At 39.3% G+C, this 25,603-nt stretch overlaps 1 protein-coding gene across 1 annotated transcript; it reads right to left on the minus strand.

Moving 5' to 3' along the window:
- Positions 1 to 462: 462 nt before the first annotated feature.
- On the minus strand, positions 463 to 25,164 carry DHX8 (DEAH-box helicase 8). Its single transcript, XM_075177434.1, has 24 exons — positions 25,028 to 25,164; positions 23,764 to 23,928; positions 22,038 to 22,123; positions 21,080 to 21,152; positions 19,708 to 19,793; positions 19,093 to 19,208; positions 18,378 to 18,872; positions 18,097 to 18,241; positions 17,667 to 17,870; positions 16,543 to 16,630; positions 16,044 to 16,141; positions 15,777 to 15,924; positions 14,555 to 14,736; positions 13,540 to 13,734; positions 13,035 to 13,220; positions 11,126 to 11,336; positions 8,143 to 8,324; positions 6,279 to 6,419; positions 5,492 to 5,647; positions 4,841 to 4,978; positions 4,412 to 4,540; positions 3,678 to 3,874; positions 2,806 to 2,985; positions 463 to 2,308 (listed from the first exon to the last, which is right to left on the minus strand). The coding sequence occupies exons 2-24, from the start codon at positions 23,870 to 23,872 to the stop codon at positions 2,089 to 2,091; spliced, it is 3,765 nt and encodes a 1,254-aa protein (XP_075033535.1). The 5' UTR covers positions 23,873 to 23,928; positions 25,028 to 25,164; the 3' UTR covers positions 463 to 2,088.
- Between the last annotated feature and the right edge of the window lie 439 nt (positions 25,165 to 25,603).

The following is a 25,603-nucleotide window of genomic DNA, read 5'->3' on the forward strand; positions in this document are numbered from 1 at the left end:
ATTTTTCTAACTACATTGAGACATTTAAGAAAACCGTTGCATAAAAACTTTCTTCTTCTAGTAGTTAGATTGCTATAGTTAACACAATTCTTTCCTCTGCATCAATTTTCAATAATGTCACCAACAGCTTTAACGCATTTTTTCCCACCAAGACCATCATATCTTTTAGCCTGAGTAATTTTGATGACCTTAGATATGGCAAAAGTCCCTCAGCAGTTATATGTGGTATCCAAGGATAAACAATAAAGCTGTTCTTGGTAGATGGATGGGGGGGGCGGGGGGGGGGGCACAGAAGGCAGCCACAAAAAGCAATGCATATAGTAACATCTGCAGAAGGGTGTGTACAAATCTTAAAGGTAGAAAACCCCTTAAAAATGTGATCTGTAAAGTTTTGATCACAACAAATTTCATTACCGCCCAGCCCCATTTGTCAAAAATTCTCCAACAATAAACCATAAAAACTACAAAGCCACCAAAGCGTTTACTCACACAAATAGATACAATAACAGTTGTGTAGAGACCATAATTTCTGTAAGAACATGAGTGTAGGTTACAAATAAACTATCCCATAGGGAGAAGCACTTTACATTCCTAATCCTGGTTAACAGCATACATGGAAACCAAGATCAGAAAGGAAACGTTAATCAAAGGATCAGTAACCCTAACATACAAGTTGCATCATATAATAGAATAACATTCTCAAAATATATATGAAAAAGTTACAAGCTCTAATTAAAACAAGAATGTTTGAGTTGTGAATGTGAGGAAAGAATTTATTCCTATGCAGTCTTACCGACTGTCTTTAACCTCAAACAGTTGTGACTAGTACAAGGGGGGCAGATTCCTTTTGCGTTTCATTTACCTAATATGTCATCTTCAGGCCTTCAAATCTAGCACGTCACCAATGATATCAGACCAGCCTCCAAGATGTGCTGTGATAGGAGTATTACACATGAAGGAGACTTCTCTATGGTAAATGGTATCTTAGGTTCAGTGATCCGTTAGAACTTATAAGAGGTGGAGACAGTAAAGGAAATAAAGATATGGTATTTGAGATAAAACTGTGCTCCTGGGGAGGTTGGAAGGGCAGCCTCTGAGCCTATTAGGGTGCAGGCACTTTCACATGTATATTCGTGTGTGTGTTACACAATGCCTGTTTATATAGATCCGTTTCTTCTTTAGGTTTAGTGGCTCTGGCAGTTTCACATACCAGCAGAGTGTGTTTGAGATATCACCGACACTTATGAATTAAACAAATCTGAAAACCATATAGTAGCACCTGCAAATGCATAAAAGAAACTCATGCAAAATAAATTGGTGTCACATAAACTTACATATAAGATTTATTCCAGCTTTGCGATACCTTCCTGGTGAAAACCCCTTTACCTGTAGGTATGCAATAAATAGACCTAATTTTACTTATTTGGAATAATTTACAGCTAAATGGTTATCAGTTATGATCTACATGCGGAACAACATCCAGGCGATGACTGAGCAGTACGAGTAGTGGGATGGGCCACTAGGGTCTATGTCTTACAGGGGAACACAGCAGCTAAGTGTGAAGGAATGAGAGGTCGCTTATGAACCCACTGTACTTCATTCTTGCAGATTGTTCCTGACAGTTGTATTCACAGCAAGGCTTTTAGTTATTGTTTATCAAGGTAACGTAAAACATGTTAGCTAGTCATTGACTTTCAGCCACAGGTCTTGAAAATGTATGTGTTGTGACACCAAGTTATTTGCATGATAGGCGAGCTTTACTGAATTCTAAAGATCATTTATGCTCTGACCTCTGTGATATATTAGCATGACACGCAACTTGCCTACTGTAATTACTACTTCACAAATACCTGTCACTCTATATACTTTACATCCCAGACACATTTTGCTTTGTGTTGTATGTCTCAAAACTGGACAACGTATCAACATTTAAAAAAATATTTATATGTTACACATGGCCATAAAGATGAAGTCTGTTATTAAAAAACAAACAGGCAGTTCCCATTCTTTAGCAGAGAATGAGATGAAGTCTGCTGTGCAGTAGTCTACAGTCTGTCACAGTCTGATTAGTCTCTATCAGCAGGCAGATCACCGGCGTCTGAAGGCCCGAGATATTCTCCAGGCGTTGGGCTCCTCGTAGCGGTTGTAGAGGGGCTCCAGCCTCTGCTGCTTTTTCTGCTTGCTGAGCTTGGTCGGGTCCGAGACTTTGAAGAAAGCCGGGGCAAATTCTACAAGCCAACGGGGGTCTATGGTGGTCACTTCCCGCATGTACTCCTTGGTGGTTAAGACTAGCTCATGGTACACAACCCTTTGAAGAAGAAACATGAAAACCCCTTAGGAACATTTACACTGCTGATTTCAATACTTATTTATGACACTTATTTTTCACTAGTATGGAAATCTGATATCAGTAAGTTTGTTCAGGTTGGTGTCTCTACTTGCATCAAGCCTATCTAGCTCTTAAAGCAAGAGGTTTCAAAATTCTTTTTGTGGTAAGAGGATCTCCAAGTGGAAGCCAATTATTAATCCTAAATCCACCTCCCCCAACATGTAGAGAGAATCTGCAGCTTGTCTGACAGACCTGCACAGCGCAGCTTCAATTCAACATTTTGCTGGCTGTTATGCCAAGAGAACCATCTGTAAGACACCAGCAGAGAAACCTTGGCATGGAACAATTATGGTTAGAATACTTGGCTTTAAAATTGAAATGTCACTTCTTAGGTTCAGCATTACCTTCCATTTTAATTTACCTACAGTAGCCTGCTAGATAGTGAACTGTAGAACGTAGAACGAAAGCTCTCTTACCATTCTGGCTGCCTGTTAAATAGAGCGCTGGATGGGTGAATATAGACCACCTGTTGGTCTATGAGGGTCCGGTATCCCTCTTGAGGATCCTTCTTGGCAGCATTTCGGAAGAATCCACTGCATATAGCCTTCTGTACTCTCACTGTTGCTTTTCCACAGGACACGACATCCAGTTTATGTCTGTTTGAATAGATTTATCACATTATTGGTAGAAAACAAATAAGTTAAAACAATTTAATAATGCTGGCTGTAAACCTACTAGGTCAACTGAATGTCCACAGGCAGGACTGATTTACCAGCAGTTACCTACTATGTCACTTGCACAGCAAAACAATCCACCTTCATACAAACAAGACATTCGGAAATTAAAATAAAACTCTGACTAAAATATAAACTAAAAGCATAGGAGAATAAATACGCCAGTTCTAGTGTTCCACAAGGGACATTACAGTTATCTGTCAAACAAAGTGCATTCATTTTTTAAATTGAAGATACAATTTATTATTGAGTGCTGTACATAGTTCCATAGTGCAGATATAATTTTTGCATTAAAAAATATGTCACCTACGTACAGCAGAGGTAACCATTTGTGGGATGAATCAATATGAAAAGGAGTACTGACTAGGCACCTATGACATCAATAAGATCCTCAGTGAGGTCACTGGCTTCTTATGAAGTTAAAAAAAAAAAAATATTGGATGCATGTTTGCCAGAGGAATTTACGTTTACTTCCATATACTGGAAAATATCTACAGATGTAGTGGATTTCAAATACAGACTGGTTTGGTACAGAGGAAACCGCAGGCTATGAAAATTGATATATTGAGTTATTCATCTCCCACTTTGTGAAACACATCAGTGTTCTGTCTCACCTGTCCATAATGCCCAACATCTGTTTGCGGATATCCTGGGCACGCCGCAAAGAGCGAGCCTGGATAAAGTTTTCGTAGCACCAGGGGTTAGAGAACTTGTTGTTCTTCCAGGAATTGTACACAGCCAGCAGTGTCAGGTGGTCTCCCTCAGTCTGGTGGAACTTTGCCTTCTTCTGGTCAGCAAGAGCTTGTTTGTCCTGCAAGTAAGAGTTAAATCATGGAAGATGAACGTGGCGTTCACAGTAACATAATACAATATAAATACCTAATCAAAAAGTAGTTTCCACTGAGTGCTATTACTCATTTCTGTACTCTGCATGGTGGCACCACTACCTTCAGTAAGATAAGTGTGTTGGAGAGGTTTAGAAGGGATTAGGCACTCACATAATGAAGTTATTATTTATACAAGTATGACACTTAATTTTTGGCATAAGATGAAAAGCAGTAGAAAAGTGAAATAAAACAACAAAAATAAACGAATGAATATGAACTATTTCTCCATATATAGAGAATACTGAATGAAAATTCACTTGTCACTATAAAAAAGTGTTGATCAGAGTACACAGATAATATAGCTTTGATATTCAGGTCTTCATAAGCAATATCTGTTGACCCTAAAACATCCCCATAGTGGCCACATGACCCAGTAGCCTTTCCAAACATTCTCTATAATACATCTATTTTAGACATTTTGTTTTACAGAGACACTGAAGCTTGAAGTATGCGCTTTGTACCTTGGGTCTGTAGAACACATTCTGAACAGACAGCATAGACACAATGGTCAACATCTCCTCACTGCAGCCAAGATGTACGGACATGATCAGCATCTTACACAGCATAGGCTCTAGAGGGAATTCTGCCATCTGAAAAGGATATGAACATAATGTAAGTACATTTCCCACCATAAATGGGCATTAGAAAAGAGTAAACAAGGAATAACTTGATGAATTCTTGCTAAACAGGCTCAAAGACATTGTGCCCAAGATGTAGATTTCTGACTAGACTAATACTGAAGCAACGAAAGAGGAAACTGCACCAAAGTTTTATTTAAATTTCAGTGTAGGAAACTGTTCAAAAGAACATCTTGTGGTGCAAACAGCACGAGTCACTGCTCTAAGACAGAAAGAGATGCTGGATATCTGTTACCACTAAGCTGTGCTTACCCTCCTTCCCAGGCGCGTTAGCAAGCCTTCATCATCTAGCGCCCCAAGGGTATATAGCTGCTCCATGGCTGTGATGAGGGTCTCCATAGGGGGGGCATCCATGAAATCGAAAGACAGCAAATCGTTGATCCCCATAGCCTTAACATAAAACCAGATAACTACATTAACATTTGTAATAAAAATAAATAATACATGCATTATTTACAACATAATCAAATGGCGCCATGTAATTGTTGAATAAATATGCTGCACGGACTACATGCTGCTCTGAGTTTCAGATGGGTCTTTTTAAGAGCCGATCGTTGTTGCTGATGTCCAGCCTCTATGAACTTCCTATTCATGCAGCATTGGACCCATGGGACCTTTTTGTAGGGACTCAATGGACCACAGGACAACATATGTAAATCTGAGTCTTATAGTAACTTAGTGACCTCTGTGAGGCAGAGTGTCATTATGATAAAGGATAAGTAGCATGGTGGGACTAAGAACTATGGGTATAGCTCACCATGCTAGAGTGGTAAATTAAACACTAAAGAGAGTAACATATATTGCAGTTAGGAATGCTGGGAAATGCAGGACACATAAACCACACAATATAATGTATTTATCTCAATTTCCTACACATGTGTACTCAGTTGAGAGCTCCTATACCTTAAGTGATAAGACAGTGCTGGCCAAGTTGGTTCTCTGGATTTCAGGCACATTGGTGGTGAGCATCTCATCCCGATAGGCACGCTCAGTGTAAAGTCGGTAACACTTCCCGGGACCTGTCCTTCCTGCTCTACCTGCTCTCTGCTTGGCTTGGGCCTGTAGATAGAGAAAAATACCCCCACATATAAACACTGTGTTACCAATTCATACTTAATAAAAAATATAACACTGCCCTGCACATCATTTTAAAATCCTTCTTATTTTGTTCATACGATATAAGAGGGAAAACACAGATTATATAAAGTTCTCCTTGTGTTCAGGTTATTCTGGTACACAATCTGTCAATTTCTTGTATTCACAATAAGCGCTGTAAAGCAAGTGACGGCACTTATTGTCAAGCAAGTGTGCACTGAGCATATATAACTGGACACAGACATTTGCCTATAGCAAAGTAAAACTAATAGGAAGCTTAAAAGAGATCTAGTCATCTAACTTGTGAGTCATAGATAGTCTACAGGTACATTGACCGTACAAAGCAGGAGATATAACATGTAACTGCGGTGCATACGTTGTTTCCAAATCAATAAAACGGTGAACAATAATACATTTTGTTGTAACATTGATAAGAAACACACTAAAATTTAGTTAAAAGAAAAACACTTTTTTTCCCACACTATTAACTAATAATGAGAAGTATATTACCGACAAAATACATCCAACTACTAACAAAGTGACATTAAGGCACACCTTCGGTTGGGAAAGAGGTTAGCATTCCCCAAATCCTCACCTGTGAGATGGGAGTAACTACCAGCTGATCAATCCCAGTTTTGGAGTTGTAAACTTTCTGCTTTACAAAGCCAGGATCCACCACATAGTAGATCCCATCGATAGTGAGGGAAGTCTCTGCAATGTTGGTGGCAATGACGACCTACAAACAGAAAGAGAGCGTCACATTGCACCCTAGGACATAAAGCATACTTTGGAACAATGAACCCCTGTAAGGTCAGCAGTAATCCAAAACAGAAAGAGACCTGTATATTTCTTGCTGTGAAAGATTCTAAATATCCGAAACAGAGTACCAATGTATAAAAACATAAACATAAGTATCCTATGAGGTTACTGTACCCCATTCATAGTAAAGCTGCTGGCCTGTGTTTAGTAACCAGATATTCCCATAAGGATTTGTTATGACAAGTAATAAAACAGTTCACGTTGTGCTGTGAAGCAGGGTCCAGGCTTTCCATTGACGGAAAGAACTTGGCGTCCTTATGGCTCCAGCATTCCAGTGTCTTTCCTCTGGCTGTGCATTACAGACAGTCCGTGTTTACATAATAACTTTTTTTTTTTTCAAAATTGTTGTCTGTGGTCGTTTACTGCAACAGTTCAAGTCATGAAACAGATATAGTTGAACTTTTGCATTTCCAACAATTTTAGGTGCATTATTTAGTTTTTCAATAAATATGTGTTTTAATGTATTGAGCATTTTGATTTGTATTGCCATTGATATTAAAGTATTTGGAATACACTCAGATCAGAAGCTTGAATACTGTATGATGATGATGTCATTATTTTAAAAAATTAAATAATAATAAAAAAAAATATTATTATTCTAGTTTATAAGGTGACACAATGCTCCACAGCACTGGACAAAGGCGAGAACAGGGACCTAAGAGGTAGACAAAATAAATACATATATGAAAACAAAGTGTAGAGAGGGCCATGACCATGAGAAAACTTGAAACAAGATGAGCTAGTGTGGATCAGAGTGAAGATTGGAACAGTTGTGTGGGTTAGTGTGTGTAGAATAGGTGGGAGTAGGATAAGATCTAATAGAGAGATGGGTTTTCAGAGCACATTTAAAAATTTGAAGACTGTGGGAGAATTTGATCGGGCATGGAAGGCATTTCAGATGTGGGGAGCAAGTCTTTTATGGGTGGGATAAAGAGGTAGTTGCTAGAGACATTGAGGTGCAGGTCAGAGGTAGATCTAAGAGATCGAGAAGCAAAGTATTTTGTGATGAGATTTGAGATGTATTAAGGGGTGCTGATGTTGAGGGCTTTGTAGGTAAAGGTGAATAATACAAGTTGGTTTCTGGAAAACACAGGGAGCCAGAGTAGGGATTTGCAGAGTGGTGCAGCAGATGTGGAGTGGTGATAAGACCAAGATCAGTCCTGCAGTGGCATTTAAATTGGATTGAAGAAGGGTTAAATGAGAGTGGGCAATGCCAGTTAAGAGGAGGTTGCAGTAGGTTGAACTACTGAACTCAAGTGGTGCATAAAATCACATGCCATACAAAAAATTTGTAACTTTGCACTTGAGCAAAACCATGTTGCATTGGAGGGGGAGCTACATTTAAATTGTGGGGATAGATTTATAGTTGGGATAGGGCACGTCCTAGAACAACTTTAAATTTCAGTGTAAAAATAAAGCTATGATGTATTTATGTGCTACGTGAAAATAGAGCCATGATTTTAACTTATGTGCAAAATAATAAACAAATATGCACCCCTTGCATTGTAACATGGTTCTGTCCACTTTCTTGCCTTACTTTCCTTCATTAATCAGGCCCAGTGAAGCTAAAATCTATTCATAGGGTGTAGTTACTGCTTTAAATCAACATATGGGCAGTCCCACAAGGAAATTTTCATTACCTTCCTGCTCCCAGGAGGAGCTGGGTCAAAGATCCTTGTCTGCATCTCACTGGGCAATGCAGAATAGACAGGGAGTATGATCAGTTCAGGCACATCGGGGCCAAGAGACTTCATTCTCTCATACAGGATTTCACAGGCAGTGTCAATTTCTTCCTGACCAGTTAGGAAAACCAGGATATCACCTGAGTAGAGCAAAAACAGAATTTTTACACTTGCAGTAAATAAATACTTTTATCTGAATTTATTTGGGAACACTGGACCTTAGGATATAGAGCCTCAGACAGCAGTTTGACACTTCATTTAAAATCTGTGCTATGTTTTAAACTTCTTCCCTTCCATATCCCCACCCTGCAGGGAACTCTTATTTTGAAATCAACCCCCACAGGACAGAAATTAGAGAAGAAAGCAGAAAACACTTCAGGACATAGAGACCATTCTCTAGGATGTAAGGCATTCCTAGTGAGAAAATCTGCTTTCCAGTTCTCCATCCGTTATGAAAACAGCCGATATTGCTGGAATACACTGTTCTGCCTAACACATTATCCTGCTGTTTCCGTAATTGCAAAGGAGCTCTTGGTGCCTCCGTGAAGGATGCAAACGTCAAGAATTTGTCCAACTGAATTTTTATGGTTTTTCTTCGCAATAAAACATGTCCTCTGGCTAAAGCATTTAAAACTGCTCTCAACTCTAGCACATTTATCTGAAGCTTTGACTCCTCCAGAGACCAAAGGCCGGAAAAAAAGACAATGTAGAGTGTAGCCCCTAACCCTGAAGGCTCACATTCACATCAGTCGCCACAATTGTCCAGTCCAAAATAACAAAGAGCAACCCATGTTGACGATGTTGTCCTTCAGCCCCCAGAGGATCATCTGATACATCCTTAGAGTGCATGATGAACTGGCTGGTCAAGTGATGGTGTAACGTCGATTTTGATATGACCTGGAAAGCCGTTGAATGGAACTATGCAAATTGCACCTCTTCAAAAGTCAAGACAATCTTCCCGAAGGCTTTCATGCAAAACAGAAAAGACGTTGTACGAGAGCCACTAGACATTTTACAAGTCCCTGTAACGAGTCTATCTTGTCTTCCGGAAAGAACACTTCTGCTGTAGTGTGTTAAACAGCAGCACTAGAAAAACAATCCTTTGGGGAGGTACTAGATTGGATTTATAGTAATTGATGATCCACCCATGGGTCTGGGCTCACACTAGAACATTGGCCTGAAGCAAAGTCAGGGACCCTGCCTTGATCAACACATTGTCCAGGTAAAGTCACACCCCTAGACTTCAGAAGAGCAGCCATTACTAGGTAAGCACAGTGGCCTAGTGGTTAGCGATTCCCGACCATGGCCTTATCTGTGTGGAGTTTGTATGTTCTCCCCGTGTTTGCGTGGGTTTCCTCCGGGTGCTCTTGTTTCATCCCACACTCCAAAAACATACTGGTAGGTTAATTGGCTGCTATCTAAATTGACCCTAGTCTCTATCACTCTTCTTTTTGTGTTAAGGAATTTAGACTGTAAGCTCCAATTGGGCAGGGACTGATGTGAGTGAGCTCTCTGTACAGCGCTGCGGAATTAGTGGCGCTATATAAATAACTGATGATGATGATAACAGCCATGAACTTGTCACATGGCCAAAAAAGCTGAGCCCAATCTGCAAATCTGAGAAGGCATTAGTGAACATTTTGAAAAAGTAAAAACCATAATTAACGCCATCCCACTAGCATGGCTCTGGAACCACTCTTTATCGAACATAACAGATAAGGATTAGGTATAGCCCGCCCCCTCCCCTTTTTGCTCAACAGTGCCTACTGTTGGCTGCCATGCTATGTACCTCTTAAATTTGTGTAGGGCTCAGGCTGCTGATGGCTGACCATAACTATAATTTCTCCTCTCTATTCGGGGAGAGAGACGTCACTCACATGAAGATGCTCCCTCAGTGAGTGATGGGATGCTTGCTGGGTTTATTCAAACGGCTTCAGTAGCAGAGGGTCCCCAGGCACTACACAAAGCAGTCCTTCCTGGGAGTGTGGGCAGCACTAGGTGAAACCACTCCTGACATCATACAGCCAGAGAAGTTAAACGGATGCCCATGACCGCCACAACAGTTGAAAATTGATAAAATAAAAGAATATAACAAATGCTGCCGGAGGAAATATGGTACAAAGCACTCTACTCATATGGACGTTTAAGGATAATGATGTCCCCTGCAAGATGGGGATATAGAAGGAGAGGAGTTCCAGATATTGTGTAGATGTTAAATTAAGTGCCAAACTCGTTGCGGAGCCTCTATATTCCCAAAGTCCAGGGTCCCCCATAGGATGACAGATTGACAAGTTTAACAACAATATACTGTAACTTTTTAAGTTCCTGAGATGTAAATACAGATAACTATATACTAATTAAACACTGGAGGATTGGGAGGACATTATGCTCTGCATACAGATTGCCAGGGCTAGGGGTTTCAGGAACTTCTATGTGCAGGGCAACAAAGCGCCAAGATTAAGACCAGGACCCAGAAACCCCAAGTGTGCCACTAAAACTTGAGAAACCACACTGGCTGAGAAAGACAATTAAATAATTACAGCAAAAAGTCCAAATTTAGTGGTGGGTGAAATAAGTTGTGACAAATAAAAACAAGCCAGGGCCAGCACTCTCTCTAATGGTCCCAAGCAGAAGACTCGCTCTCCTTCTCAGACAGGCTTGGTTCAAATAGCTACTGTGTTTGCAGTCCGAACAAAGTTTGCATTAGTAGACGAGAGGATTTCTTGTTCAAAACCATTGGAGGCAACACTAGACCGACCAGAAAGGGGGAGCACAAATAGATAAGCAAGATATTCTTCTTTATTGTGTCTCAGCTAATTCCATCCAACTTTAAATTTTTACCCCAAATTGAAATTGCCCAAAGATATGTACTCAAACACTTAAGCAGTGCTGCTTAAACTGTAAACAATCATCACATACTCTAGTCAAGTATGCTACAAACCTGGAGGTTCTGTCAGATGTATCTGCATAACAGTGATGAGACTAGCATCCAGGTAGTCTGTCTCAGGCTCCTTAGTGTAAAGGATCTCTACCGGATATGTTCTGCCGGGAATTGTGAAAATTGGAGCCTCATAGAAATACTGGGAAAATTTCACGGCATCCAAAGTTGCAGATGTCACAATAAGTTTCATATCAGGACGTTTCTGCACAGTCTACAAAGAAATAAAAATAAAATGTGCTTTTATTTCTATTATTATTTTGTATTTACAATATAAGAAACCTTTAATGTAAACAGATGATAAACAACAAGCCTATAATAAAATGTGAGGCTCCTGTTCATATGAGCTGATAGATAAAACTGAAAAGGGAACATGCACGAGGATCTTTGAATGGGAGATTCACCGAAGAGATAATTATATACACATAAAAAAAAATTGGAAGACGACCTTAAATAGAAAAGAACTGCCTGGGCCATACTGTAACAAGTGTGAAAGCGAAACTAAACACAGACATGAGAAACACATTAATAATGAACAACAGTGCAGAAATGGTTCATGTTGGAGACCAAGGCAAAAAGGCATAGCATGACGGACATTATTATTATTCAAGACTTCTCCCGTGCTGCCCTCATCCATTGGAATGCTCTCCCTTGCTCTATCAGAACAATCCGCAATCTGTGCAGTTTCAAACGGGCATTAAAAACCCATCTTTTATTAAAAGCCCTTCAGTCATCCGCTTAACTACCCACCTTGTCGACTACCTCTCCCTCTCATCCTTTCTTCTCCCTTCCTCTCTCTCGTTCCGTGTGACTATCTCCGTAACACCCTTGTGTCTTCAGTTTGTCTGCCCCCCCTTTAGATTGTAGGCTCCTTTGGGCAGGGCCCGCTCTCCTGTTTCCACCACTTTTAACTTTGCTCTCCAGCTGCTCAGCTCGCCTCTTCTTGGAACTTCTGCCCTCTATCCTGCTTTTCTCTACACCTCCCAGTGGCTCTTAACCTGTCAGCCGCGCCCACCCTCTTGGGCACAGGTTTTGAGCTTGTGCCTATATCCCTCACCCTCTCTCTTTAGCTGTGCTTTGAGCTTCCCGAGTTATATGTTTATTGTTAACTGTACCATGCTATTTTACCTTTTTGGCTAAAATATTCATAATCACAGGAAAAACAAAACAAAAACTAAATATTTTTAAAAGACAATTAAAATATGTATTAACTATATTAAGAAGAGACATGAACTGGGTGGAGTTGTATACATTTAATACAGGTGCTCTAAACGATTTAACTGGGCAATCTGCTAAACATGTTTAAAAACATGCTAACCCTATTTTTGCATAGCTTTCCCCTGTGATTTTCATGGCGGCGTTCTAAAAAAATGTGTTTATATAAAAAGTGTACAGAAAGGCATGTAGTACGTTCTGTGACAGCACCTGTTACAGACAGCAGTTAAACAGAAAAATTGAAGTATCACCACTGATTATATATTTTCAGCTACAACCTTCTCCTCTATGTATATATAATTCCCACATCTATCAGCACCTTAACCCTCACCTACTGTGGGTAGTAGTACTACAGTAGGAGGATTAATCTTTGCACTGTGCTATTGTGAAGTTGTGCTACAAGCATCATTATCCTACACCTAATACAACTAGCTAAAAGGTGATACTTAGCTTATTGTTGCCAATAAGAAATTTACAGTCTGATCAGACATTTGTTTAGATGAGAAGAGGACCACTCATGACTGCTAGCTGTGTGTATACAAATAAACTATCTCCCCCAGAAAGGTCTTTACCCAAAAATAGACCATGAAAAAAAAGTAGTTATTTTGCATTTCTTTCTTGCAACACTAGGAGGTGATATCAAGTATATAACACAGATTAACTTCTCTCATTTGTACGGATGAAACTCTACTAATACCTTCTTCAGAAGTCCAAATAGCACATCCGTGTGGATGGTCCTCTCATGAGCTTCGTCAAGCATGATGATGGCGTATTGTGTCAAATCAGGATCAATCAGACACTCTCTAAGCAACATACCGTCTGTCATGTACTTAATGACAGTCTCGGGACTTGTGCAATCTTCAAATCGAATAGTATATCCCACCTAAACAACAAATAAGGAGGTTTTTCAGATGTAAAATACGTATTTGAACCTTTTAATTTAAAAAAAATAGTTTGTTCTTTTACTGTATTTTGCAAAACCACAGACAAGAACAGATTTAAAAAAATCATAACCTCTAGTAAACACTGTTTTCTTTTTCTTGTGGGTTAGGATTTATAATCATACAGTTTAACTTTATTTGACTGTAACAAAATAACCCTCCCAAAAATTACTGTGCATATACACAAAATCATTTTTTGCTCTAATTTACAATCACTAGAATTTAAACCTCCAGATTCAAACATGACCTCTAACAACTCACCTCCTGCCCCAAACAGCAACCGTATTCCTCAGACACTCGTTTCGCTACAGACATCGCCGCCACTCTTCTGGGCTGGGTGCAGCCGATTTTTCCCCTTGTTGTGTAGCCAGCTTCAGCCAGATATTGGGTGATCTGGGTGGTTTTCCCAGACCCAGTCTCCCCAATAACAATGAGGATCTGGTTGTCATGTACAGCCTTTTGGGAGAAGATGACATATAACATATATTATTAACAAATTGGTGCTCCCTTAAACTATAAAACAAGTCCTCACAGCTTGAACCAGTGGATGAGCTTACAGTTCATGCTATGCTGCAGAGATCTACTTCAACAGTGCCCAAGTTACTGAGTTTTTGGACTTAAAAGAATGCCTTGTAAAGAGATCAGAAGACACCCTAAGCTCCAGCCGGCTGTACTCAGCATAGAACTCAGATTTAATTTAGAAATTTATCTACATATGTAAATACAAGTAGCTGTGGAACCATAGGTTTCCCTAGTTCATAGTGACAATAAAAGTACAGCCCTTGTGATTACCGTATATTATGTTCTGCTTGATCAAAAAATGGAAAAGCAAATACAGTAAACACAGCTAACAGGACCTCTATATCATATAGTCATTTAATTCCATAAACATTAGAATATTCATTAAACTTTCAAATTTTACCTGAATAAAGTTTAGTTCTAATACGCTATATAATATTAACATTTGTGTATTAGCAGCTCAAACATAAACCACCTTGTACTTTATAGGATTAGGGCAATGCCAGTTGGGCCCATTAAAACTTACAACCAAGAAACTGTGGCATTCTAGAGAGGATACACTCAGTGTAACATAAAAGTGAATGGGAAAATGCTGCACCCCTGCCATACCATAACAATTCCACTGTCAGACCACTGCATGCAGCATTTTCCTAGCAGGATCGAAGTGGCGCAACAGGGGAATAACATACCACATTCACTTTCATGTTACGGAAAGTCATAGAAGCCATTAGTTGCCAGGAAAAGATTCAGTTGTTACCTGCACCAGCTGCTCCTTCAGCTTGTAAATGGGGAGACTCTCCCTCTGCTCAAGGATTGACATCTGTGTCTTCTTTCCATAAGAGGCCTTGTTCCCACCGAAAGCATGCTTCTTCCACTCAGGAATATCATTCGGCATCATCCCAATACCCCTCATGTTAGCAGCAATTTGTCTGCCATCAACTACAAACCAAAGGGTCAACATATGAAAAAAATCTTGAGCTTTTTAATTGAGATACACAATCTAATACAGTGATTTTTATCAATAGTGATGTAATCACTTGTATAACTAAATGTAGGCTAAATGAAATGAATGATGGGTATTGCATAAGTAGAAGTTGGTGGTAAGTCATAGAAAGGACTTGAAGGATCTTTACTGGCAGATAAACTGCTTCAGTATAAGGGGACATACTCATAGGGGCTTATATAGCCACTCATAATTTGAAACCCTGCACTGCATTCCTAATTCATGAGGAGTACTGCACTGCTAGTATTTACATCATTGACTGACTTCAAATGCTGGACGGTGCAGCAAGCTGCATTTTTGGTTTATCCAGCGGTTGAAGTCAGTGAGTAGTGATAGTGTAGTCCTTGTAGTGATCTGATGATGACTATTTTGTGGACCATCCACACTGCATTCCCTTCACAGTGAATTGGGCATAGGGCAAGATACTATTGTCAACACTACACATGCTCTGAGTACAATACCTTTGGTATATACACACGCAGGCACTTGTTACACAACAAGGTGTGTTTTCATCCATGTTACAATGCGGCTAAAACACACCTCAAAATAGAGAGCTTTGATCCCGTTGAAGGTAAGTCTAGTAGTATACACCAAGGATTATTATAAACTGTACATTTGAACAACACTTCTCTATCTGGCTAAAGCCATTTCGTAAATATATACCTAATCCTGGTGTAAAGTTTCTTTTACCAATCTATTGAACTCGTGAGTGTAAATGTATCAAGTTCCGAATTATGCAAGTTGCCGGAAATGGGCGATTTTGCAGAGAAAATCTAAAGCAAACTTGCTTTTACAAGCATCGCCGCTTTAAATTTCCCCGACAAAGTCACCAATTTCCGGCGACTTGCGGAAATCGGAACTTGATACATATACCCCATGGTCTCCAAAATACCCTTTGACAACATTGATTGCTTCCAATATATATCATCAGTGAGCAATATTAGTATAAAATGTGTAGAGAAAGGAGAAGACAAACCATCTGGCAAAGGATCCACCCAGTGTTTGTTCAGTCCCATAGGAATAGAATCCATTTCAGCCTCCCGCTGTGCTTGTTTCAGTTCTCTTCTCTCCTTAGCTAGAGCACTCTGCATCATTGCGGCTTGAGAAAGAGAACCATCTGGATTCTGTAAACATTTTTTATCAATTATGGATGGGATTATTAACAAAAAGCAACAACAACCAAACAGATCACTACATCAATATTTTTATATGAACTAAAGCAAACAAAAAAAAAACACATTACCTTTACTATTTTAATTGGGCTCATGTCCATGCTTTGTTTGGTGTGTCCTCTGAGGAATGGAGGCTCCTCTTCCACCAGCTCAATCTCCAGATCCTCATCTGAGTAACACAGTAAAAGAGTTATGATATATATATAAACAGCCACAGATGGACAAAATATGTGAGATGAAACAAATTAAAGAACACTGACTGCACAGGAGAAAATGTACTAAAAATACAGCATTATATTGATCAACAGTATGTACAGTACAGAACATATTATGAGGGAAAGCCTGGAAACACCAGATTATTGACAACATGTTTAAACAAGCAAGAGATCATATAGACTCAAGGGCACAGAAACACTTGTAAAGCTTGCGGTCTGTTCTACAACTCATGTCCATATACAGGTTGCAAAGATCTTACCAACTGAATCATAGACTTTATGTATAATGACCAGCATTTGCTCCTGTCCATCACAGAATGTGTAACCTAGGAAAATGCTATCATATATTACAAACCTTCTTCATCATCAACCTTAGGCAGGATACCAGTCTCTTCATCGAAATCTGGAAATTCTTCTTTGGAGAGGACATTGGCTGCAATCATCTGAAAAGACAGAAATTCAAAATTAATGTCTTATAATCCAATATACAAATTTGAACTGTATCACTAAACAACTATGATTACAATATGGCACAACTGTGCCTACACTAAAAATACTACAAGACTCACTCAACGATTTTTTTAAAAAAAAATAAAAAAAAAATAAAAAAAATATCACAGTATTAGCAACTTACCACACATTAACTTTTATATGGATAACTAAGTTCCCAGGAAATGTCTGATTGTTTGGTACAAGTTACAGCATGGCTTTATACACACCACAATCTTAAATAAAGACTTACAAGTAAGCACAATTGAATGCAATTCTCGTACTCTTGGTGAAGATTAACAACTGTGATTATATTAACATTTCTGTGGTGTATATGCATCAAGGGTGATATCTATGAAAATGCTGTAGCTGCGAAACCTGTGCTGTATCCTTTAGCAGCCAAATTCTAATTTCCTTTTTTTTTTTTAGTATACTATAGAAAGAAAATGTCTGACAGCTTTCTAAGGGTTACAACACTTTTATAGTTATTTGTACAACAGTTTGTTCTTTTTATAAAGCCCCACCCCCTTCATTTTCTATGATTAGATGTCCGTTTACAACAGCCCATACATCACAATCAACTATCAGCAACGTGCAAGGCTTGAGATCCTCAGAAACACATGAAGTGATCTCAAAGCGTTCTTTCTGCAGCAGTTTTCATGTAATTGGTTACTAATTGGTGCACGTGTAGTCAAGAAAAAAAACAAAACAAAATAATGCAGATCCAAAATCGATTGTTAAAAATAGTTCATTCTGCCCTATCAATTTCTGCCTGCACGTGTGACCAAAATTCGGAAAATTAACAATGTTCTCTAGTTCAATGCAGTCTCAAATTGCTTGCCAAACTAAAATCTTTGTAAGTGTAGACTCAAAAACAAGTAACATCAATAGACATTTTCTGATACTGGCGGTCACGATTATTCAGACACTGCCAATCGTTCTTTTGAAACAATTAAATCTGTGTTTATACAAGCCCTTAAGATATTGTACCTGCTTAATTTCCCACTTTTCTGGGTCAGAGATCTTAGTGAGACGTTTTCTTTCCAAGGTGTCATCTTCAACCTCTGGGGCGTTTACCAAAGAGAGGTGGCTGGGCCTATCTGGGTTTCTCATTGAAGCCTCTTCATTGTTCTCACCTACAAGATTCCTCCGTCTGTTAGGATTCATATCTTCCCCAGTGTCTTGATCCACATCCTGTAGTCAGAAAGTGGAACATTAAATTACATATAAATGGGCAAGGCAACTATCAAACTGAAGACATAATGACTGTATTCATTTCCCATACTTCATTTTTATTGCCAGATCTATTAGTGCAACCAAAATACACAGCATAGAGGGTTTATGACTAGGCTCTATTACAACTATTCATGCAAACAATGGAGTAAGCATTTATTTACAGTGCAGTCTGATTTTTACTTAACTTCATACTCAGGCTGGTTTTGCACCCAGTGAAGGAAAGGACTTTGATCTTCACTCTCTGACCTTTGCTTACTACATCAGCCACATTTGCCACACGCCCTTCTCTTCGTAACTCCGATATGTGCACTAAGCCCTCCCAGCGTTTCCTGTGGACATAAACAAACGGTTATCTCCACAAAAAATGAAAAGCAGCTACTTAAGGAATTTGCAAATAAGACAGCAAATGTTAACTATTTGATCTTAACACTGGATAATGGAGAACAACAACATCTACATATTTACCTTAGACCCTCAAGCTGAACGAAACAACCAAACTGCATGATGCTGGTGACTTTGCCATTGTAAATATCACCGATAGCAGGCTCCTCAGGAGGTGGCCTGTCCACATGCTTCTCTCTCCAGCGCTCATTGTTCTTTTCAGAGTGCTGCTCTCGATTCCGGTGATCCTTGGTGGGGCTCCGACTCCTATGATCTTTAATGGGGCTCCGGCGTTCTTTGGTCGGGCTCCGGCGTTCTTTGGTCGGGCTCCGACTTCTATGAACTTTAATGGGGCTCCGGCGTTCTTTGGTAGGGCTCCGACTTCTATGAACTTTAATGGGGCTCCGGCGTTCTTTGGTCGGGCTCCGACTTCTATGATCTTTAATGGGGCTTCGACTCCTTGACCTGTATCGACTTGACTTTGTTTTTTTGCGGTCTCTGGATCTAGAGCGAGATCTGTGCTTGTGCTTCTGATCCCGGTCTCTGCTACGACTGCGGCTTCTTCTTTTTTTCTTATCCCTGAGGACAGTACATACATTTTGACATTTCTGGCAGGCTTTACAAAAGGCTACCACTATTGTCTATAGCCCTGGCAGTCCAGCTGCATATTGCAAACACAATTACAAATTATATTTCGAATATATAAATTTCACATGCATGCTTGAAAAGTTCATTAAAATATTTGATCAGGAAGCAGTTAGCCAATCCAAGCATTATGCACAGGAATAGCGATACCTACTTGTGCTTACTCCTTTTATCTTTCTCTTTCTCTTGCCCTTCCATACTGGGCATTAATGCTTCAAGCTCTTTCAAGGCATCAGCAGCTACCTTCAGGTCCTCTGGATCCAGCATACTCTGTTGACATTAACATAATTAACTTCTTAGCAGTACTATGCAACAACATATGAGCCCTATGACTGTCTAAACAAGCAATATACGTAAACTAGAACATTACAATATAGAAATGTCTAATTAATTGACGAAAACTTCATTAAGTATTTTCCTCACACTGGATGCTAGCTTGGACAGAAGATTTGAAGATAAATCTCCGAGCCAACACTATACACCATAAACCCTATTGTAGGTTATAGCTTTTATTTATTTATTTATTTTTTTAAAAAAGTATTTGGTCCTTAAACATATACAGTCCCAAGTTATTAATTAAAAATATGCTAGATAAATTATAATGTTTTTCTATGCCAGTAGACTCCCCTCATACATCATATACTGTTCTATGAAACCCTTAGGAAGCGCCTAACTGTTGGGACAGCCTCAGTATCACTGCTAACAATATTCTTCTGATAATGTACAGACACTGCTGTGTTTTTTTATAGAACATAATAAACGTACTTACCCTAACAGTGGGGTTGTCTGGTCTGCAAAGTGCTGGAAATAATTCTTTCAGTTTCTCCTTTTCATTTTTGGGCTTAACCAGTACGTCTAACCGTTAAAACAAAAAACAAACTATATTTCTATGCAGGAAATAAAATTACATAGTAGACGATGCCACATATTTTGTACAGACTAAAACTGGACAAGTGGGGATAGATTTATCGAAAACTTCTAAAAAGAAAAAGTGGTGGTGTTGCCCATAACAACCAGATTCTAGCTACCATTTATCTAGCACATTCTATAAAAATGACAGCTAGAATCTGGCTGCTCTGGGCAACAGCTCCACTTTTCCTTTTTAGAAGACTTGATATACATACCCCTTGCTATTTGTCATTACAGCAATAATCATTATTCACACACACACACACACACACACACACACACACACACACACACACTGGTTCATCAGACACTACCAAAGAAAAAAAAAAAACAAAACATAGTACGTGACCAACTTTTAAATGATACCAATAGCGACACTACCCCTTGCAGTTTTGCCCGTTACTGAGTTATACTGAAAATTAATTTAGGCTCTCGGCATAACTCTCCCTCCTGCTGTCATTGAAGCGTTCCTCAATACACAAGTGCAGGAAGAGGCACACGTAATCGCTGTGTGCCTCTAATTGCTGTCAGTGTATGGTAGGCCATAGCTGTGACAGGAATGAGGGTATGATAGGGAGGAAATTGCCATAATTAAAGGGCAGATTGCAGACAATATGGGCAAGGAACAGCCATGCCCACTGGTACATCAAAGTCATAGCTATAGGAAAATTTAAACAAATCAATAAGGGGAAAATAAGCACACACTGGTGTATCAGAAAATCATCTCTGTGGATACATAAGAGAGAAAAACAACCCCTGCCATCAGAGAAGCTACAGGTAAACACAATCAGAGACATAACTATAAAGGAGCACACACACACACACACACACACACACGTGTATCAGAAACAAGAGCTGTGCGGAAAAGTCACATACACAATGAAAGGTGAATACACATTTCCATATTTGTTAATAATGCAATCTACAGACATATTCCTTATATAAAACCAATTAATGAAGATACAGGAACAGTAAAGGCAGCAGACTAATATTGGCAACATGTGGAGAAATGTTGCTGCAGTCGGAATCCTAAGCATCCAGTGTGGATATAAAAGATATGTAATCATCACAATATGTGCTTGTTATTATTGAGTTACTGAACACTTTTACACCAAAAAAAGGTTAACACATTCAAACATTTTTCTGTCACATTAATATTGCCAAATACAGATGTTCATTAATCATCAGTGCAGTAGGACAGTGCAGTGCCCATAATCAGAGATCACACAAACCTTTGCTTGTTGACGGTTTTGCTGGTGGCCTCATGGTCTGGATCAACCGCAATAAATTGCTAACAAGCGAATCCTGCAAACAAAATAATAGTTTGAAAATCTGCTGGAAACAGTTTTTCTTTGACTTTGAAAGGTGGAACTCAGTATAAGAATATACTGAGAAATGTGCTACAAAACTTGCTGTTAACCCCCCCAAAAAAATTTATGTGGGATTCAAATGTCCACATTTAAGTGATGTTATACAATGCTATTTCAGTTTATACTGAACAATGAAAACAAAACCAGTGACATTGCTATGTAATACTAATTTATAAGAACAGTTTAATTAATTTAATGTCAACATTGGTCGCTGACATGAGCTCATTCTTTACCATATCAGTCAAACAACACATTTCTTTTATCATTCTATATATTTTTTTTAATTGTTATTATAGCCACTTAAATTTACACTACTCCCAAGGAAATTATTTTCAAAAGGTGACCACCCACTAGCCGGAGCACTCGGGGCTGCTAGATGCAACTGTTTTTTCAGTGGCTCTGTTGTTTCAGTACCGGAAAATTATTTTATTACAAACTTTAAATGGCGGCTGAAGAGCTTAGCGAAAAGATCAATCACAACTGCAATCACAGGCCGCAATATCTGGCTTGTGATTGGTCCTCCCACACACACGGCCCTCCCTTCCCAGGTTTTCGCCAGGGCTGAGAGAGAAGCAAAAACAATTAACAGAGCATCTCGGGGCTGCAGCTACAGGGAAGGTGCACATTATGAAAATATTTACCTTGGTAGTAGTCCAACTTTAAAGCAACAAGGTGCAGCAGCTATGAATGCTTACAGATCAAGCAAGCTTACATTCTAGTTCTTGAACAGTTATCCAATTTTATGTACAATGTAAAACATATCTAGGTTGCAGAGTCATTTTTAAATGACCTGCAGCAGAGACCTCGTCAGATCACTTACTGTGAATTCTGCTCCATTTTTCTCCAGAGCAACTTTAAAAGACTCAAAAGTAGTGGATTTCTCTGCAATGTCAATCACAAACTCGGCTGCAACAGAAAACAGTTGTTTAATTTTAGATCACAATATTTGTCAATGTTAAATCATTTTCTTAGAGGAACTAATGCTTACAAAAATAGATTTCAAAAACAATGTAAAAGGTCATTCTTTTACTTTTATGAATATTTTTAAAAAAATTGATAGGTTATAACAGGAAGTTTAGGAACACTTTAGAATTTTCTGAATTTCTGCATAAATGTGTCCAGATTTTCAGCTAAGCCATGAAAAATAAAAAGAAGAAAATAACTTAAATCACATACAAATGTAGAAATGACAAATGAGAGAATTCAACATCACTGGTACTCTTCCCAAGAGTGGTCGCCTAACAAAAATAACTGCAAAAGCAAAGCATATAATATAGGAAGATCACAATGAACCCCAGGTTAACATCAAATGACCTGCAGACCTTCTTTGCCCTGGTTAATGTCAACGTTCATGAGTCCACCATCATGCAAACGATGAACAAGAATAGTGTGCATTGGAGGATAGCAAGGAGGAAGCCACTACTCTCCAAGAACAATGCTACCTGTTTAAGTTTGCCTAAGACCATGATGCTCAGTGCTTCCTCCTGGTAACAGCGGGGTGCACTATTGAATGGAAAAGAATTGTCCAAAAATGAACAACCTCTTCAATAGCTACAGAACTGAAACCAAGGGCTTTGACATTGATTTGTGTGCGAGACCAATAAATTCAGCAAACCCAGTAAAAATGCAATCAGATTATTTTTTATTGGTGAGCATCGTGGCAATTCTGGTCAGCCTATGACCTCAATCTGTATGTGTATGTACACTGATAAGACTATAGAATGACTGTTCAACTGTTCCCAAGTTCTTACAGGAGTTAAGATGCCGATGTTGTACATAACATTGAATTCCATCTCATTGCACGCTTATTTTCTATGTAAGCAGCCATTTAATGCACTGCAGGAAGTGTGATATAAATCGAAAAAAAATGATTTCTCCTTCTTGGCCACCTCTTAAATAGCTTCCATTCTGGCAAGCTCTTATATGTTTACATATGTAATAGAGTTTTAGATTTAGTGGTGATTTAAGAGAGAATCATAAACTTTGATGACAGAAAAGAAACTAAAGCTGTTTGTCTCGCATGCATTAAAATTAATATTTGTTTTTAAAAAAAATAAAAAATAAATAAGTTTTACAACTGTAATATTGCATGATATGGAGCTTAGAACTAGGTCCCATTTCAGCACTTAATTTATAGTACTCAGACAGACATGATCTGTTTTAGGATTCTATAAGTTGTAGTCTGGTAACAGCTGAATACATATCAATGCCAAAAGTGATTTTCTAGAACTAAGTGGAAATAAGCATCTCTACCATATGAGTTTAACTTTTAAAGAATACTATTTACACAGCAGCTTTGCCTGTGACATGCTCTAAAATACAACCATAGAGAATAACAATTAATTTGCTTGACTTTCCCACTGTCAGACTTATATGCCCCAGTGTGACAGATAAGACCCAGTTTTCACCCCAAGGCCATGTAAATAGTGTTCTCAGAATTCAGAGCAGTGTAAAGGAGATGCTTATGTGCACATATTCAAGAGGACTTCAAAAACTCTTTCAAACTTCATTCACTTTTCCAGTCAGGTAGAAATACAAGATCTCACCTAAATCTTTATCATTAATCCCCAAATGGTTATCCAGCTCTGTGCAAACCTTGGAGACCAATGAAAGATACTCAAGTTTACGTAGTTCTTCCAGCACAGAATCTGCCATGTTTACTCAGTGATGGGAAGAGTGCACAAATAAAACTAGTGTCCACAGAATATGATCTAGAACCAAATGAGAGAAAGAGATATTGTCTATAAAACTTGCTTAGTGAAGTGACACATCAACATTTAAAATCCCCGCCTGCTTATTTTCAACTAGCCCTTTAGTTCAATACATTAACAGACAAGTCTTGGTGGCTACTAATACCAATTCAATGTATTCACTAGGCATATTCTATCAACTAATCACTGCACACCCACAGTCTCTCCAACTCTAGTGTACATGTCCCCCACTCACGCAGTCTCCGACTCTAGTGTACATGTCCCCCACTCACAGTGTCCAACTCTACTGTACCTCACTCACAGTCTCCAACTCTACTGTACCTCACTCACAGTCTCCAACTCTACTGTACATGTACCTCACTCCCCAACTCTACTGTACATGTACCTCACTCCCCAACTCTACTGTACATGTACCTCACTCACAGTGTCCAACTCTACTGTACCTCACTCACAGTCTCCAACTCTACTGTACATGTACCTCCCTCAGTCTCCAACTCTACTGTACATATACCTCACTCAGTCTCCGAATCTACTGTACATGAACCTCACTCACAGTCTCCGAATCTACTGTACATGAACCTCACTCACAGTCTCCGAATCTACTGTACATGAACCTCACTCACAGTCTCCGAATCTACTGTACATGAACCTCACTCACAGTCTCCGAATCTACTGTACATGAACCTCACTCACAGTCTCCAACTCTACTGTACATGAACCTCACTCACAGTCTCTGAATCTACTGTACAGGAACCTCACTCGCAGTCTCTGAATCTACTGTACAGGAACCTCACTCACAGTCTCTGAATCTACTGTACAGGAACCTCACTCACAGTCTCTGAATCTACTGTACAGGAACCTAACTCACAGTCTCTGAATCTACTGTATATGTACCTCACTCACTGTCCATATACCCCACTCACACACATAGCCCCTCTGAAACTCCTCGATTGTAAATAAAACACATAATGATGTCTGCTCGTGAAACACAGAGCATATCTAATGCTTCCTCGTTACTGTGGAGGCCTAAGACTTCCCTATGCCCGCTCCCTAGCCAAAACATAACCTTGTGCTTGTTATGTGCGTCTTAGATACATACCACAGTCCTGTGCCACACTCCAAGTCACGTCTCTCTACGAAGTTTATTCCCAATTCAGACCATCATAACCATAATGTTGTAACTCAGGCCCCTCCGAATACGTCACACAGGACGTAGTGGTGCTCGTCCCCTGCACCAATAGAAACACGTGAATAAGATTTACTTCCGCCCATCGGAAGATGGAAGCACAGTACACCACATTCACGTTACCGCGTCACTTCCGCCTTTACCAACATGGCCATTCAACTTCCGCCTCTAGTAATATGTACGATCTGAGGCCAAACTGTGAGTGCAGAATAACATGTTATAATGGGTTACCATAGATTCCAATCCGGGAGATATTTTATAGTTTGTAACATTTGTTGGAAATGCCTGCTAATAGTTTTTGTTATTTTTATTGACTCCAAATCACCCAGTACTGTGCTGGCGGCTTGGGACTTTGGAGCCTTACCAAAAGGGAAATGTCCCCTGTTTCTCCAGCCCCCAAGTGCCAGTAGGCCCCACAGATGGACAAAATAAGAACTTTAGGTCCTCCTTCACCAAAGCTAGGGAGAGCCACTTTACATCCCGACCTCC

This window comes from Mixophyes fleayi, chromosome 6, assembly GCF_038048845.1.
Source record: "Mixophyes fleayi isolate aMixFle1 chromosome 6, aMixFle1.hap1, whole genome shotgun sequence".
Taxonomy (NCBI): domain Eukaryota; kingdom Metazoa; phylum Chordata; class Amphibia; order Anura; family Limnodynastidae; genus Mixophyes; species Mixophyes fleayi.